Genomic DNA, 15,000 nt, shown 5'->3' on the forward strand with positions numbered 1-15,000 from the left:
CACAAAAAGTACGTTTGTCTCAAGAGAGAAACGATGAAACGATCTGCGCCTCCTTCGACCTCTCCTCAAGTTTATCAGAAGTAAAACTGCTTCAGATGAATCTTTAATCAATCAGCTGGTCAACAAACCTTAAAATCAGTTCATAAATAACTATTATCATTCAGTTTTTAAGGCTGGCGGTGAAGTTCAGCATCACAGCTGCAGTTTGTTCAGAAACTCCAGAGAAGGAAAATGAATGAATATAAAGAGAAACAGTCGCTCTGCAGTCGAGAGAAGCTCGTTTCTCCTCCAGTAAGATTTATATAAAGACGAGTCGGAGCTGAGAGGCTGGAAACAGAAAAATAGATCAGAGGGTGAGAGAGACGGGAGGAGAGGAAAAGTAATAACAGAGAAAACAGGCGGAGGCAATAAAAGAGAGAAGATCTAACAGACTGATAACAGGAGCCATCAGAGCAGGGAGGAGGTGAAGGTCGGCAGGTTGTCGGGTTGAATCCCGTAGCAGACGCTTAAATAAGACATGATCAATCGCTCATCCGTGACCTCATCATCGCATCATTAACAAGAGCAACAACAAGCAGAAGAAGAGGAAGAAGAGGGAGGAGCTAATGATGCCACGATGAGGTCATGGACGACATGGTCGGCTAGTTAGAACCATGTGACGAGGTCCAAAGCAAACAGCAAGCCCCGCCCCCTTCTCATGAACTCATTAAGCTCATCACGGCGATCACGGTGGAATCGCTCTCTAACGTGTCTTCACGACGCTCGTCAGAAAAGCTGCGAGTGGATTGATTCTGTCAGGGCGGCGCCATCGACCCGGATAACGACGAGTGATGAAAGTTATTACAGAACAGTTGCTCCGGCGGGAGAAACCTCGGAATGAGGAATACAGCACGCGGGAGATAAACGCCGCCGCTCTTCATGGAATATTCGTCCTTCAGCAGTAAAGCTGACATTGCTGCGTCCTCCTGAGTCCCGACGCTCGTCAGTCTCTCACGGCCGAAATAATAATATCTCTCTTTCATCCGTCTCTCGTATCTGACGCAGGGTGAAGAGGCGGCAGCTGTGAACGAGAAGCTCCGTTTTCAATCTTCTCCAGTTGACTTTAAAGCGATCTTTTGCCTTTTGAACAGAAGTGAAAATGAAACAGGCTGTTTTTATAAATATATATATATATATATATATATATATATATATATATATATATATATATATATATATATATATATATATATATATAGAAGGAGAAATGAACAAAGTGTGGGAGGAAGAGAAGAAGAGAGAGGTCGCTAATACAGTCAGACGCACCCAGGTGAGAATCACTTCATCTGCAGCCGGCAGGACGATGAGACGGCTGTAAAATTAGAGACGTTTGATCTACAAACAGGGAAATATTTCAGACCTGTCGTCCATCCAGCAGCTCTGCCCTGCAGGAAAAACTCAAGGGCCACTTCCTGTTGGCTTTGGACGGCGTCACATGGTCTGTGACCTCATCATCGCATCATCGAGGTCGGGCAGGTTAATGATGCGATGATGAGGAAGAAGAAGAAGAAGAAGCAGCAGCGGATCAACATGCATGTTAACCTCTCGTGGACATTTTGCTCGGGACGAGTCGTCGTGTGTTTCCTGCTGACGTCGACTCTACGTAACGTAAACTGGAGCTGAGAACCGAAAATATTCTTTACAACACCTGAAAAAAAAGTTCTGAAGTAATAATTCATAACAACACTCTGAGTTCTGCCAGCGACTTGTTTCTGTGCTTTTTATTTTTTTCTGCCCTTTTGCATCTTTCATACACTCAGAACCATAACCCAGTTTCTGACACACACACACACACACACACACACACACACACACACACACACACACACACACACAGATTGTGCTGTGCTCAGCAACACTTCATATCAAACATCTGCCTGCCATGTGTCAATTATCTCGTTTCCTCCAACATGTGTGCAGATGTGTGTATGTGTGTGTGTGTGTGCGTGTGTGTTCATACATATTTAATGGTTTCATAGACAGACACACACACACACACACACACACACACACACACACACACACACACACACACACTCTCTGCTCTGCTCTGCTCAGTGAGTCACAGCTGCTCTAATAGAAATACTGAACACTATTGAATCGTTCACATGATGCGTTCAGGGTCCTTCAGGTGGGTTCAGGTGCCTTCAGGTTCCTTCAGGTGTGTTCAGGTGCCTTCAGGTGTGTTCAGGTGCCTTCAGGTGCCTTCAGGTTCCTTCAGGTGCGTTCAGGTGCCTTCAGGTGCCTTCAGGTGCCTTCAGGTGCCTTCAGGTGCCTTCAGGTTCCTTCAGGTGCCTTCAGGTTCCTTCAGGTGCCTTCAGGTTCCTTCAGGTGTGTTCAGGTGCCTTCAGGTTCCTTCAGGTGTGTTCAGGTTCCTTCAGGTGCGTTCAGGTGCCTTCAGGTGCCTTCAGGTTCCTTCAGGTGCCTTCAGGTTCCTTCAGGTGTGTTCAGGTTCCTTCAGGTGCCTTCAGGTTCCTTCAGGTGCGTTCAGGTGCCTTCAGGTTTACACAGACATGTTTCCTGACCTGTTTCATCACCTGATCATGAGAAGCAGCTGTAAACATCTTTTACTAAATGACCCCATCGGGCTGCAGCACACTCGCAGCTGTGTGTGTGCAGGACTGGTGGATCGGATCAGAACCTGCTCTCGCAGCTGTGTGTGTGCAGGACTAGTGGGTCGGATCAGAACCTGCTCTCGCAGCTGTGTGTGTGTTCAGACTGAACTGGTTCTGTACAGGAGCTCTGTGTCTTCAGGACATCATGCTGCATCTCCTCCTGCCGGCTGTTTGAATGTACGACAGGTGAATAAAACTCATCTCGACCCGTTTGAGACCAAACAAGGATCACAATGAGACAGAACACACAGAGACAAACTAACACTTGATACAAGTTCAGACGGTTTGGATCCAGAACAACAGAGAGACTTTATTTGTGCATCAATGTGTTCTGATCCAGGTTCTATAATCTGTCGTCTTTGTACACAAACTAGAAATTAAGATGGAGATGAAGAGGACGAGCTGCTGAGATGAAAGTTTGAAATGAACAGCACTGAAACCCATCCTGAGTGTTTGTCTTGGGTTGGTTCTGCTCTGGGTTCTGTTCTGGCTCTGGCAGCAGTGGCAGCCTCATCATATGGAGACTTCCTCCGTGATGAAATATTCAGGCGGTGCTGGCAGCGCTACAAAAGGAAACGCCAGCGCAGCGTTTTACAATATTTATAGATAAACAAGTCAAGTCTCCTCACATGTTGACCTGAGGTCCAGTCACAAGTCCCGCTTCAAACAGCTCCACTCTGAGCCTGACATCCCGGTCCGACACACCTCTTCAGAACCAATCAGACGAGGAGAAACTGAACGGTGCTGAAGATGAAACAGAACTCCTCCTGACGTCACACTGAGCCGGTTCACGTGACGCTGCTCAATACAACAAGTTCATCAGATTCAACTGCTGTCTTTGGGTTTTTTGGTACATTTGGACTTTATATACATGGATCTGTGACCCAGTCTGGTCTGAACAGAACCAGAAGAACCTGTCATCATGCTTCACCTCCTGCAGGAGGAAAAGGAGGAGAACAGGAGCTGTCACAGAAAGTTCAGCACAAACAATCTGATGTAAGAATAACAACTTTCATTTGACTCAGTTTCAAGATCCGAGCTAACAGTGTGAGCACGTTAGCATTTAGCTCAGAGATCCTCAGTGTGTGTGTGTGTGTGTGTGTGTGTGTGTGTGTGTGTGTGTGTGTGTGTCTCCTGCAGTGCAGATGGATCACAAAGTGAATGCAGGATGACTTGGTGGGGGAAAGTGACTCTGAAGTGATCCACGTCAGCCTCCCAAGATGCACTGCTGCTCCGCCGGGCGTCCATATTAGATCCAAGCAGCAGAAGCGTCTCAATAAAACATCCAGCAGTTGACGAGGCGGCAGAGACGACGACGCGTCCTCACGGCGTCCTCACGGCGTCCTCACGCCGTCCTCACGGCGTCCTCAGGCCGTCCTCACGGCGTCCTCACGGCGTCCTCACGCCGTCCTCACGCCGTCCTCACGGCGTCCTCACGGCGTCCTCAGGCCGTCCTCACGGCGTCCTCACGGCGTCCTCACGGCGTCCTCACGGCGTCCTCACGGCGTCCTCCAACAACACCTGAGCTCTCTGTGTCACCTGGACACAGCTCACCTGCAGCTGGGTTCTGACTCGGATCTGAGGAGGATCAGGGCGGTCCAGCAGCTGGTTCTGGTCTAATATCAACTGGAGGACGTCAGCAGGAGGGTTCAGGGTGATTCTGTGACGCTCACCTGGTTCTGACAACGTGGACTGTTCTGGACGGTTCCTTCTGTTTGTGGGTCAGAATAAAACCTGGAGCTCGTCTCGCGTCTCCTGTCAGACAGACAGAACCAACAGAGGACATGATGGAGCTGCAGGCTGGACGTTCCTGTTCCTGTCTTGGGTGTTTTGGTATATTTGGACTTTATAAAGATTGAACCAGGACCAGGATCTGGTCTGAACAGAACCAATGAACGCTCAGCAGAGGAGACGAACATTACCCAGAATTCACTTCTTCCACTCAGATAATCTCACCTCAGTTCAGAACTTCTGGCCTGAAATGCAGCTGTTCTTTACCACCGGTCTGGAGTTCTAACAGTACAGTGGACCTCTGGTTCTGATCGTGACAGAAGCAGGTCTGAAGAGGAACTGGACCTGCGATCAAACCCTCGTCACAGCCGACAGCAGAAGCTATTTATTATCTTTCATTTGAAGACTGTAAATAAATAAAAACTGTGGTCAGAAGGAGGAGTGTGTGTGTGTGTGTGTGTGTGTGTGTGTGTGTGTGTGTGTGTGTGTGATATCCTGGAGTGTTAACAAGCAGGAAGAAGTGTGTACAGACCTGATTAAGATAATAAAAGGAGGCCGTGATGCTCCAACTGATTGTGTCTGTAATTAATTTAGTGCGTGCGTATGTGCGTGTATGTGTGTGTGTATGTGCGTGTGTGTGTGTGTGTGTGTGTGTGTGTGTGTCAGCTGACGATGAGATGAACTGAATCTGCAGATGAATCGATCTGGAGCAGAAACAACATGGCCGACAGCTCTGTGCTGCGTTCAGGTGAAACACACTGGGACCGACAGCTGCACGGCTGCAGGTTGGTAAACGTGCTTCCACCTGTCGACGCTGTTTCCAGGTGAGTCTGTGATTCTGTGACTCTGATATGATCCATGAACGCAGCATCTGATCGAGGCCCGAGTTTAACTCCTCATCGATCCGACGCAGGAGAGAGAAACTTCAGCACAGAGAATAACAACAGACAGACGAGACGCTGCTGAGAAACATCCTGCTGCTGAATCTGTTCAGGTCCGAGGGACGGATGTGGCTCAGACACGAGCCAAAGAACCGGACCGGTTCATACGGAGCGGGTCAGAACCGGACTCTTCACTCACAGAGACGTTCTGTGTTTGTGTTCTGCAGAGGAAACGTCTGATGTTCTGCTCAGCTCGACTCGTCTGATTCACACTTCATCTCAGGAGTCCAGTTCCATGGTTCTGATCTGTAGTGACGTTGTTTCAGGACTCAGAACTTCTGACTGATCCGAGGATCCGTCATCTCCTCGTCCGTCGATCGCGGCCTCCGTCACTTCGTCTTCCTCGTCTTCCTCGCCGCCCTTCGCTCACTTTCTTCTTCTTCTCTCGTTTATCTTCCTTAATGTTTCCATCATCTTCTGTCGTGCTTCTGTCTTCATCTCTTCTTCTGTTTCTCCTTCATCTAACTTTCATGCTCAGGTTTATTCATCCCTCCATCCTTCAGCCTCCCTCGTCTTCCTCTATTTGCTTCTGATCCTTTTAATAATCTACCACTTCATTTTCTCTCCGTTCTTCTCTTCCTGCTCAGAATCCAGATTTCATCCTGATTCATCTTTTCTGTCTGTTTTATTCCTCCTCTGATTCTCAGATGAAGATAAAGACACTGAAGCTGTTTCACCTCTCTTTTCTTCCTCCCATCATTACTTCCTCCTCCCTGCCTCCCTCCGTCCGTCTGTCCGTCCCTCGAGTGCAGCTGAGAGCTTTAAGACTCAAATCTTCCTCATAAGCCGTTAAAAAGCCGTCGTTAAAGTGCAGCTTAGCGCCGTGATCGGCGACGCCCGGCAGCCGCGGCTAACGAGACGCAACCTGCGTTCATTCAGAAGAGTTCAGAGAGAGAAACACAAAACAGGGAGTTCTGATGATGATGATGAACAGAACCAATAGAACCCTGATGACCCGGCTCCTCTCACAGGCTCGTCCTGATGGCGGCGCTGCAGAGGAAACAGTTCACGTACGATGGTAGCATATGTGCTAACCTACCAGCTAATGATGGCGCTATGTTTCTTGTACATGCTGATGTTGCTAATTCTGCCGTCGGCGAGTCTGAGCAGCTATGTGTCCTCCAACTGTCTGCTCTCAGTCGGCCCACTGCAGCTCAGCAGAACACTGTCGGGCCGAGCCTGTTTGGACTCGTCATCAGTATCTAACTCTGTGCTGCTGGAGCTTCAACAACACGTTGTTCTGACACCAGAGGTCCACCGGGCTGCACCGACACACAGAGCCCAGGTTTATCTCTCTGAATGATTCAAATGTCAGCGAGCGAATCAGATAATCAGATTTTAGAAACAAAACATCAAAAAGACAGAAATACAGAATGAAGACCCGACCTGCACCGACCCGCCGGGACTGAACCAGGACCCAGCTCAGGAGCCAGATGTTGGCTCCCTCTATGTCTTGTAGTTTGTCAGATTCTGGTCCATTCTGCAGTTTAAATCATCGGGCCGACCCAGAGTCCTCAGATTAGTTCATGTGTGACTGAAAGTTTTAGTCCAGAGTCGAAGTTTTCATGCTTCACTTTTTCTTTCTAGTTTTCTTCTGTCTCTTCTGACAGGACGCGACCCGGCGTCCGGACCGGTGCGGCGCAGTGAGCAGCTGATTGGCTGCATGAAGATCAGCTGTTCCTGCGAGGACGTCTGAGGTTAGAAGTTAACTCGTGGCAATAACACAACTTTGACGCTATTTTATTAATTACAGTCGGCTCAATAAAAAAGATCATTTATTTAAAAAATGACTTTCCGGGGTGATTCACGCCGCGCTCCGCTTTAATCCGGCTGTAAGACGAGTCAAACGGCTCCTCGGCCCGGCGGGCCCGCCGTAATAAATCTGACATTAAATCTCATTTTACAGTCTCATTTGTCTTCCTGTAAACGCACCGCAAGGCTTTCGCTGACTCACCTAATATTCAGTGATTTAACAGCGTGAGTTGGCATCCATTAGCAGCGTGCAGGAGGGGGAGGAGGAAGAGGAGGAGGAGGAGGGGGAGGAGGAAGAGGAGGAGGAGGAGGGGGAGGAGGAAGAGGAGGGGGAGGAGGAAGAGGAGGAGGAGGAGGAGGAGGAAGAGGAGGAGGGGGAGGAGGGGGAGGAGGAAGAGGAGGAGGAGGAGGAAGAGGAGGAGGAGGAAGAGGAGGAGGAGGAGGAGGGGGAGGCTGCGGTCCAAACGCAGAGACCTCTGCAGCTCCCGGCGGGACCGAGCGCCTCAGATCCTCCGGACCGACCCGGAGGTTAAAGCTCGTTGTCCCTCTGAGACATTCTGAAGGTGCCGGTCACAGTTCTACACCGGGTCCGAAGCCCTGCGGGTCACCGTGTGGTAATTGGACCGACACCTCCCAGAATTCTCTGAGGCTAATATAAGTGTGAATGAGGCAGTGGAGCCGCTTCAGTGTTTAAAATGAGCCCAGTTACAGAAGTACTGACCCATCACCTCTGAACAAGGAATGTACAAGTTAAATATTGATCCACAAATCCCTCCAGAACCGATTGGACCCACACAGTACCAGCTGGTGATCCTCTGACTCTGTTCTTTCAGACTTTAGTCCAACATGTGAACGTTATTCTGATGGACTGTGAAACATGTTCAGGACAGATCGTAGAATAAGTTTAATGATTCTCTGGCTTCATCCAGCACCACCTTTGGGTCAGAACTTCCCTCGTCCAGCCTCTTTATGACCCACAAGCCTCGCAGCTGAACTAATCGAGCATTCACCGCAGGAACTTTACAGGGTGCAGAGAACATTGGTCCTATGCGGTCAGAACCACACGTCTCACAGGTCTGATCCAACTACAGCCAGTGTTTGTGTGAGTGAAACCACATCAGAACATCTTCCAGTCTTGTTTGTGCAGACAGAACCAAACCAGAACATAAGAACAGGGCCGTGTTTGAGGCAGCAGAACTGAATATTTTGGAAAAGACGTCCAGATTTTCCACTCGTGTTTGTGGAGAACGTGTCATGTTGACAGAGATAATAGACGGGAGGAGAAAACTGAGCCTGCATCTGAGCCAGCAGAACCAGAACCAGGTCCACATGTAGCTGCTGTCAGACGGCTGCAGCTGATAGTTTGATGGAGTTCCACTTGAAATCGGAGCTAAAGATCCTTCACTGCAGAGGACAGAACCAGAGGACAGAACCTGCAGAGGACAGAACCTGCAGAGGACAGAACCAGAGGACAGAACCTGCAGAGGACAGAACCAGAGGACAGAACCAGAGGACAGAACCTGCAGAGGACAGAACCTGCAGAGGACAGAACCAGAGGACAGAACCAGAGGACAGAACCTGCAGAGGACAGAACCTGCAGAGGACAGAACCAGAGGACAGAACCTGCAGAGGACAGAACCTGCAGAGAACAGAACCAGAGGACAGAACCTGCGGAGGACAGAACCTGCAGAGGACAGAACCAGAGGACAGAACCTGCGGAGGACAGAACCAGAGGACAGAACCTGCGGAGGACAGAACCTGCGGAGGACAGAACCAGAGGACAGAACCTGCAGAGAACAGAACCAGAGGACAGAACCTGCAGAGGACAGAACCAGAGGACAGAACCTGCGGAGGACAGAACCTGCAGAGGACAGAACCAGAGGACAGAACCTGCAGAGGACAGAACCTGCAGAGGACAGAACCAGAGGACAGAACCTGCGGAGGACAGAACCAGAGGACAGAACCTGCGGAGGACAGAACCTGCGGAGGACAGAACCAGAGGACAGAACCTGCGGAGGACAGAACCAGAGGACAGAACCTGCGGAGGACAGAACTCGTTTGCCTCAGTTTGGGATCCGTTGTGAGTTTAATATGTCTGAACTTGAAAAGGTCAGATGAGATGAAAACGAGCTCAGACATTAATCTTGTTAAACATCAGTGTGTCGGCCCGTCGGTACCAGCGCCTGTGTGGCTGAGCCGGGCCTCGGAGCTGTGAACTCTCACTCTGCTCAGACGGATAATCACTGGACTGCTGATGGTCACGGAGGTCAGTGGGAGCTAATCACTCCTCACTCCAGGAAATCTGCTCCGTGGCTAAAGTGGTCCTGCTTCTGGTCCTGATCCTGGTTCTGGTCCTGGTCCTGGTTCTGGTCCTGGTCCTGGTCCTACACACTTTAATGAATCTGGACACATGTGTGTATTTTGTGAATATGTTTCTGAATTAAAACTTATGGTTATTGTTCTATTGATTGGTTGAAAGATGATCAGTGACTGAGTTCTAATTGGCTGATTGTCAGAGGGCCTCCTCTGATTGGTGCAGGTCTGCAGACAGGGTCTGACCCGCTCACAGGCTGGTTCTGATGAGTACTGTGTCAAAGCTTCATGGGTTTGATTTGTCAGAGAAACAGATCTTCTCTGGTCCTGAAGAAGAAGAAGAAGAAGAAGAAGAAGAAGAAGAAGAAGAAGAAGAAGAAGAAGAAATAAAGCCTGAGAGCTGTGAAACTGTTTTTGTCTCAGCTGGACTTATTCCCATCGTCTCATGAAACATGTCAGAAATACAGCGAGGACGTCCTGACAGTCACACAGACATCTGATTGATTGTAGATATAAATAATGATTATTGATTATTGATGGAGCTTGTGTAAACACCTCTGAGGACTCAGAGCTGCAGCTGGTTCTGTTGTTCTGCTGATGGCTTCCTGTCCTCCATCCTCAGCTCAAGGTGACTCAACAACAGAGCTGCTGCTGTGACACACACATGCACACACACACACACACACACACACACACAAATGCACACTCACACACGCACGCACACACACGCACACACACACACATGCACACACACACACACACACACACACACACACATGCACACACACATGCCTGCTGCTGCAGACAGAAAGGTTTGTGATCTGATCAGAATTATGATAGCCACACTAACACACACACACACACACACACACACCTTTATGCCTCAGTACACTCAAACACACACAATGAATTGAATTTGAATTTGAAATATGATTTGAATTATGATGTGCAATGTCTCTTATTCTCTCTCTCACACACAAAAAGGTGAAATGATTTGCATTCAGAAAATACAGTCTGCCACACACACACACACACACACACACACACACACACACACACACACACACACAAAAGAAACACCCACACAAGATTAAGATGTTAATTAAGATAAACAATGACTCTCATTCAGACACAAAAGATTCATTTATGACATGAATTATGATTTAGAAAGTAACACTCTCTCTCTCTGTCATACACACACTCACACACAGACAGACACACACACACACAAACACACACACACACACACACACACACACACACACACATCTAAATCAGGGGACAAAAGTGTTTATTAGTTTCATCTCTGTGATATTACAATGGAGACGATCACCAAGCTGCTGCATCGTGTTTTCATGTTTCACATGTGTTTGTTGGTTGTTCACATGTGCCATCATGTGTTTGTTGGTTGTTCACATGTGTTGTCATGTGTTTGTTGGTTGTTCACGTGTCATCATGTGTTTGGTGGTTGTTCACATGTGCCATAATGTGTTTGTTGGTTGTTCACATGTGCAATCATGTGTTTGGTGGTTGTTCACATGTATCATCATGTGTTTGGTGGTTGTTTACATGTGCCATCATGTGTTTGGTGGTTGTTCACATGTGTCATCATGTGTTTGGTGGTTGTTCACGTGTGCCATCATGTGTTTGGTGGTTGTTCACATGTGTCGTCATGTGTTTGGTTTGTTCACGTGTGTCATCATGTGTTTGTTGGTTGTTCGCATGTGCAATCATGTGTTTGGTGGTTGTTCACATGTGCCATCATGTGTTTGTTCGTTGTTCACATGTGCAATCATGTGTTTGGTGGTTGTTCACATGTATCATCATGTGTTTGGTGGTTGTTCACATATGTTGTCATGTGTTTGTTGGTTGTTCACATGTGCGATCATGTGTGTGGTGGTTGTTCACATGTGCAATCATGTATTTGGTGGTTGTTCACATGTGCGATCATGTGTTTGTTGGTTGTTCACATGTGCAATCATGTGTTTGTTCGTTGTTCGCATGTGCAATCATGTGTTTGGTGGTTGTTCACATGTGCCATCATGTGTTTGTTCGTTGTTCACATGTGCAATCATGTGTTTGTTCGTTGTTCACATGTGCAATCATGTGTTTGGTGGTTGTTCACATGTGTTGTCATGTGTTTGTTGGTTGTTCACATGTGCAATCATGTGTTTGGTGGTTGTTCACATGTGCCATTATGTGTTTGTTGGTTGTTCGCATGTGCCATCATGTGTTTGTTGGTTGTTCACATGTGCAATCATGTGTTTGGTGGTTGTTCACATGTGTTGTCATGTGTTTGGTGGTTGTTCACATGTGCAATCATGTGTGTGGTGGTTGTTCACATGTGCCATCATGTATTTGTTGGTTGTTCACATGTGCCATCATGTGTTTGGTGGTTGTTCACATGTGCAATCATGTGTTTGGTGGTTGTTCACATGTGCCATCATGTGTGGCGCTGGTTGTTCACATGTGCCATTATGTGTTTGTTGGTTGTTCACATGTGGGGTTAGGGTTATGGGTGTGCCATCCTGTGTGGCGGTGGTGCTTTAATGAATCAATCCTTTCTGAATCATGCACATCAGCTGACAGGACTGTTGGTCGGCTGGTTCCAGGTCTGCTGCTGTTGTTCTGTCATCATGCTAACTGCTAATATTGACAGACAGTTAGCAGGTCACAGAGCAGTTAGTGTGTCTGTTGGATTAAAGTTTGATATGTGCTCACTGAGCAGGCTTCAGAACCTCCATCACAGCAGCTGTAAGTGGTAATGAAGTGGAATATTCTTCATCAACTCGTTACTGAAGCCTGATGAAGGGAAAAGACGTGAAGACACGTGAATAAAAGACAAACTGCTGATGAGATGTTTGAACCGCTGGCGGTCTTCAGGTACAAACAACGTCCGTAATGAGATGAGACGATGTCTGTATGTGAGGAGCGATCAGGAGGAAGGTGATGAAGGAGAGGAGGAGGCTGACAGGGAGAGATGAAGGAGGAGTAAACAAAGCCAGAAACAGGAGGATTAGGGAACTAAAGGACGAGCGACAGGAGGTCTGATGAGATTCGTCCTCTGAATATTCGATGAGCTCGTTGGATCGCAGGTTTGTGAGGCGGCGGTGCGTGATTAATGTCGCTCTGTCAGCAGCAATCAACAAACACAATTTAAATGAAAGATATGATCCATACTGCTGAATTATTACTGTGTGTGTGTGTGTGTGTGTGTGTGTGCGCTACTCTATCTCAGTGTTCAGGCTATTTTATCTTCACTTCCTGTCCAGGTCCAGCAGACGTTTTCACATTTATAAAGACTTTCTTTACTTTTCTTTGTTTTAAGTCTCTCCAACACTGATGTTTATCAGGCCTGCTAATGCTAAAGCTAGCAGTAGCTATGTGTTAGAGGCTACAGTTAGCTAGCAGCGGTTCAGATGTCAGTGTGAAGCGCTACATGTGTATACATCATGTAGAGGTGTTAGCGCTGTTAGCTGTCATGCTAATGAAGCTGCTGAACAATAAGTCACACACACACACACACACACACACACACACACACACACACACACACAGCTGCTTTCTGCTGCACCAGCATCACCTCCTATCAGACTGTAATCCATCACACACACACACACACACACACACACACACACACACACACACACTCTCTGATGAGATGATTCAGACGTTCAGATGTATTCATGTTATTTGTTTACTTCCTGTTCAGATGCTCTGAGCTGTTAAAGATTACATCATGATATCAGATGCTGAGAGCAGCAGCAGGTTATAGATCAGAGCCCTCGTGATGCTCCAGCTGCTTCAGCTGCTCTAAATGAAGCTGAAGATGTTTGATGTTGTGAAAAATATTTCATGAAGCAGCAATGATCAGATATTTCAATAATGTTTAAGTGTGTTTTCAACTGAGTCAGACTGAAACACGATGTGAGCTCTGTGCAGACGGGACAAACCCTCCAATCACAGGGTCACACGGAGGGTACGGAGGCCTGCAGGGACAAAGTTCATCAAACCACCAAAGACTTCAAGTCACTGAAATCACTTCACTGAAAGTTAGAAGGAAGGTTTCTCTGCAGAATCACATGAGAGCGTAACTCAGCAGCTGTTCTGACCCTGTGAGTGTGTGTGTGTGTGTGTGTGTGTGTGTGAGTGTGAGAGAGAGTGTGTGTGTGTGTGTGTGTTATATGAAAACATTAACTCTGATGAGGAGCCATATGGACCTTGTTTCCTGCTTTACTGACACATTCTATCTCTCAGTCGTGTTTAAGCTGCTCCTACGCAGATGTTGTGCATACATTACACACACACACACACACACACACACACACACACACACACACAGGCTCTGATGAAGGTGTGTGTGCTGGTGTGTTTAAAGTTGGAGCCTCGAGGGGTCGAACGTGTCTGATTTATTGTTTCGATAGCGGCGAGAGTGACGACTTGAAGCTGCTGCAGTCTCTGGATGAAACGGAAACGCTCATACATTTATTTATTTCATGCATTTCATTGTGCGGCGGCTCGGCTGCTGCTGCTGCTGCTGCTGCTGCTGCTGCTGCTGCTGCTGGTTAATATGTGAGCCGGACGGTGTGTGTGCTGTTATCTGCTGTTGACATCAGACTGCAGACCGCCGTCGTTCTGCTGCTGAGGAGCGCTGATGTCAGCTGAGTCAGAGGAGCTGACTGGCCGACGTTTCATTCTTATTTGTTTTTAATGAAATGTTCAGCGAGTGTTTCTGCAGAATGTCCCATCGTCTGGATATAGTAGAGATATTTCAGCCGTCCCTCGAGGCTCAACAGCCAAATGTTCCCTGTAAACTCCGTCAGTCTGGTTCTGTTCCCCGGCTCGTGTTCCCTGCAGGATGAACTGAGAGAACTTTTCATGTCTCACCAGGTGAAAAATTTCTTTTAAATACTTGAACACCGAACGTCCCGTCAGTGTGTTAGTGTGACGACTCTGAGCCGAACTGAAGAAGTTAGAAAATATCTGGTTCTGTGGAGAAACGTCAAATATACAGGAAGTCTGAACTACAACTCCCAGGATGCACTTCTCTAACACGCATCCAGTCACAGATGTTCCTGTTCTGGTTTCGAAGCCGACAATTTGACAGTTGAAGTGACCATATTAGGACGAGAGGGGTGGAGCTGACTGACGAGCTGCTCCACGTCCCTCTTCCTGTAGTCGGGATCCTAACGTCACGCTGTGTGAAGACATGGAACTACAGATAAAGATCATAAACTCATCAGGAAACTGTTCACTGAGCTCATGAATCAACTGAGACGCAGGTTCATTTTCTCATAGACTTACATAGAAGTCAGACCTTGTTTTGGAACCAGTGGAGTCGCCCCCTGCTGGCCGACACTAACGATGGCTGATGTGATTCACACCTGTCACCGCCTCGTCTCTGTGACAGGAGAGGTTATACTATCTACTCATTTTGCCTTTATTTCAAAATAAGAGCACACTGTTGACCAACTAATCATCCCTCAAACTGCCTCAGAACACACAAACAGCTGGATGAGACTCAACAGCATGAACTCATCCTGATAGCAGCATGTTAGCCTCAATTAGCCCGAGACAGAGAGTCAAGATAGATGGAGACAGTGAAGACG

General features: G+C 47.6%; 1 protein-coding gene across 1 annotated transcript in view; it reads right to left on the reverse strand.

Annotated features, from left to right (window-relative positions):
* Positions 1–15,000, reverse strand: part of LOC119017308 (basic proline-rich protein-like) — a gene marked incomplete at both ends in the record, with an annotated part of 18,783 nt that overhangs the window by 1,515 nt on the left and 2,268 nt on the right. The window contains one exon of the mRNA XM_037093953.1: positions 7,332–7,532. Within this exon, the coding sequence (XP_036949848.1) occupies positions 7,332–7,532 (201 nt within the window). The remainder of the gene's footprint in view (positions 1–7,331; positions 7,533–15,000) is intronic.

Source organism: Acanthopagrus latus, chromosome 3 (assembly GCF_904848185.1).
Source record: "Acanthopagrus latus isolate v.2019 chromosome 3, fAcaLat1.1, whole genome shotgun sequence".
NCBI classification, from domain to species: domain Eukaryota; kingdom Metazoa; phylum Chordata; class Actinopteri; order Spariformes; family Sparidae; genus Acanthopagrus; species Acanthopagrus latus.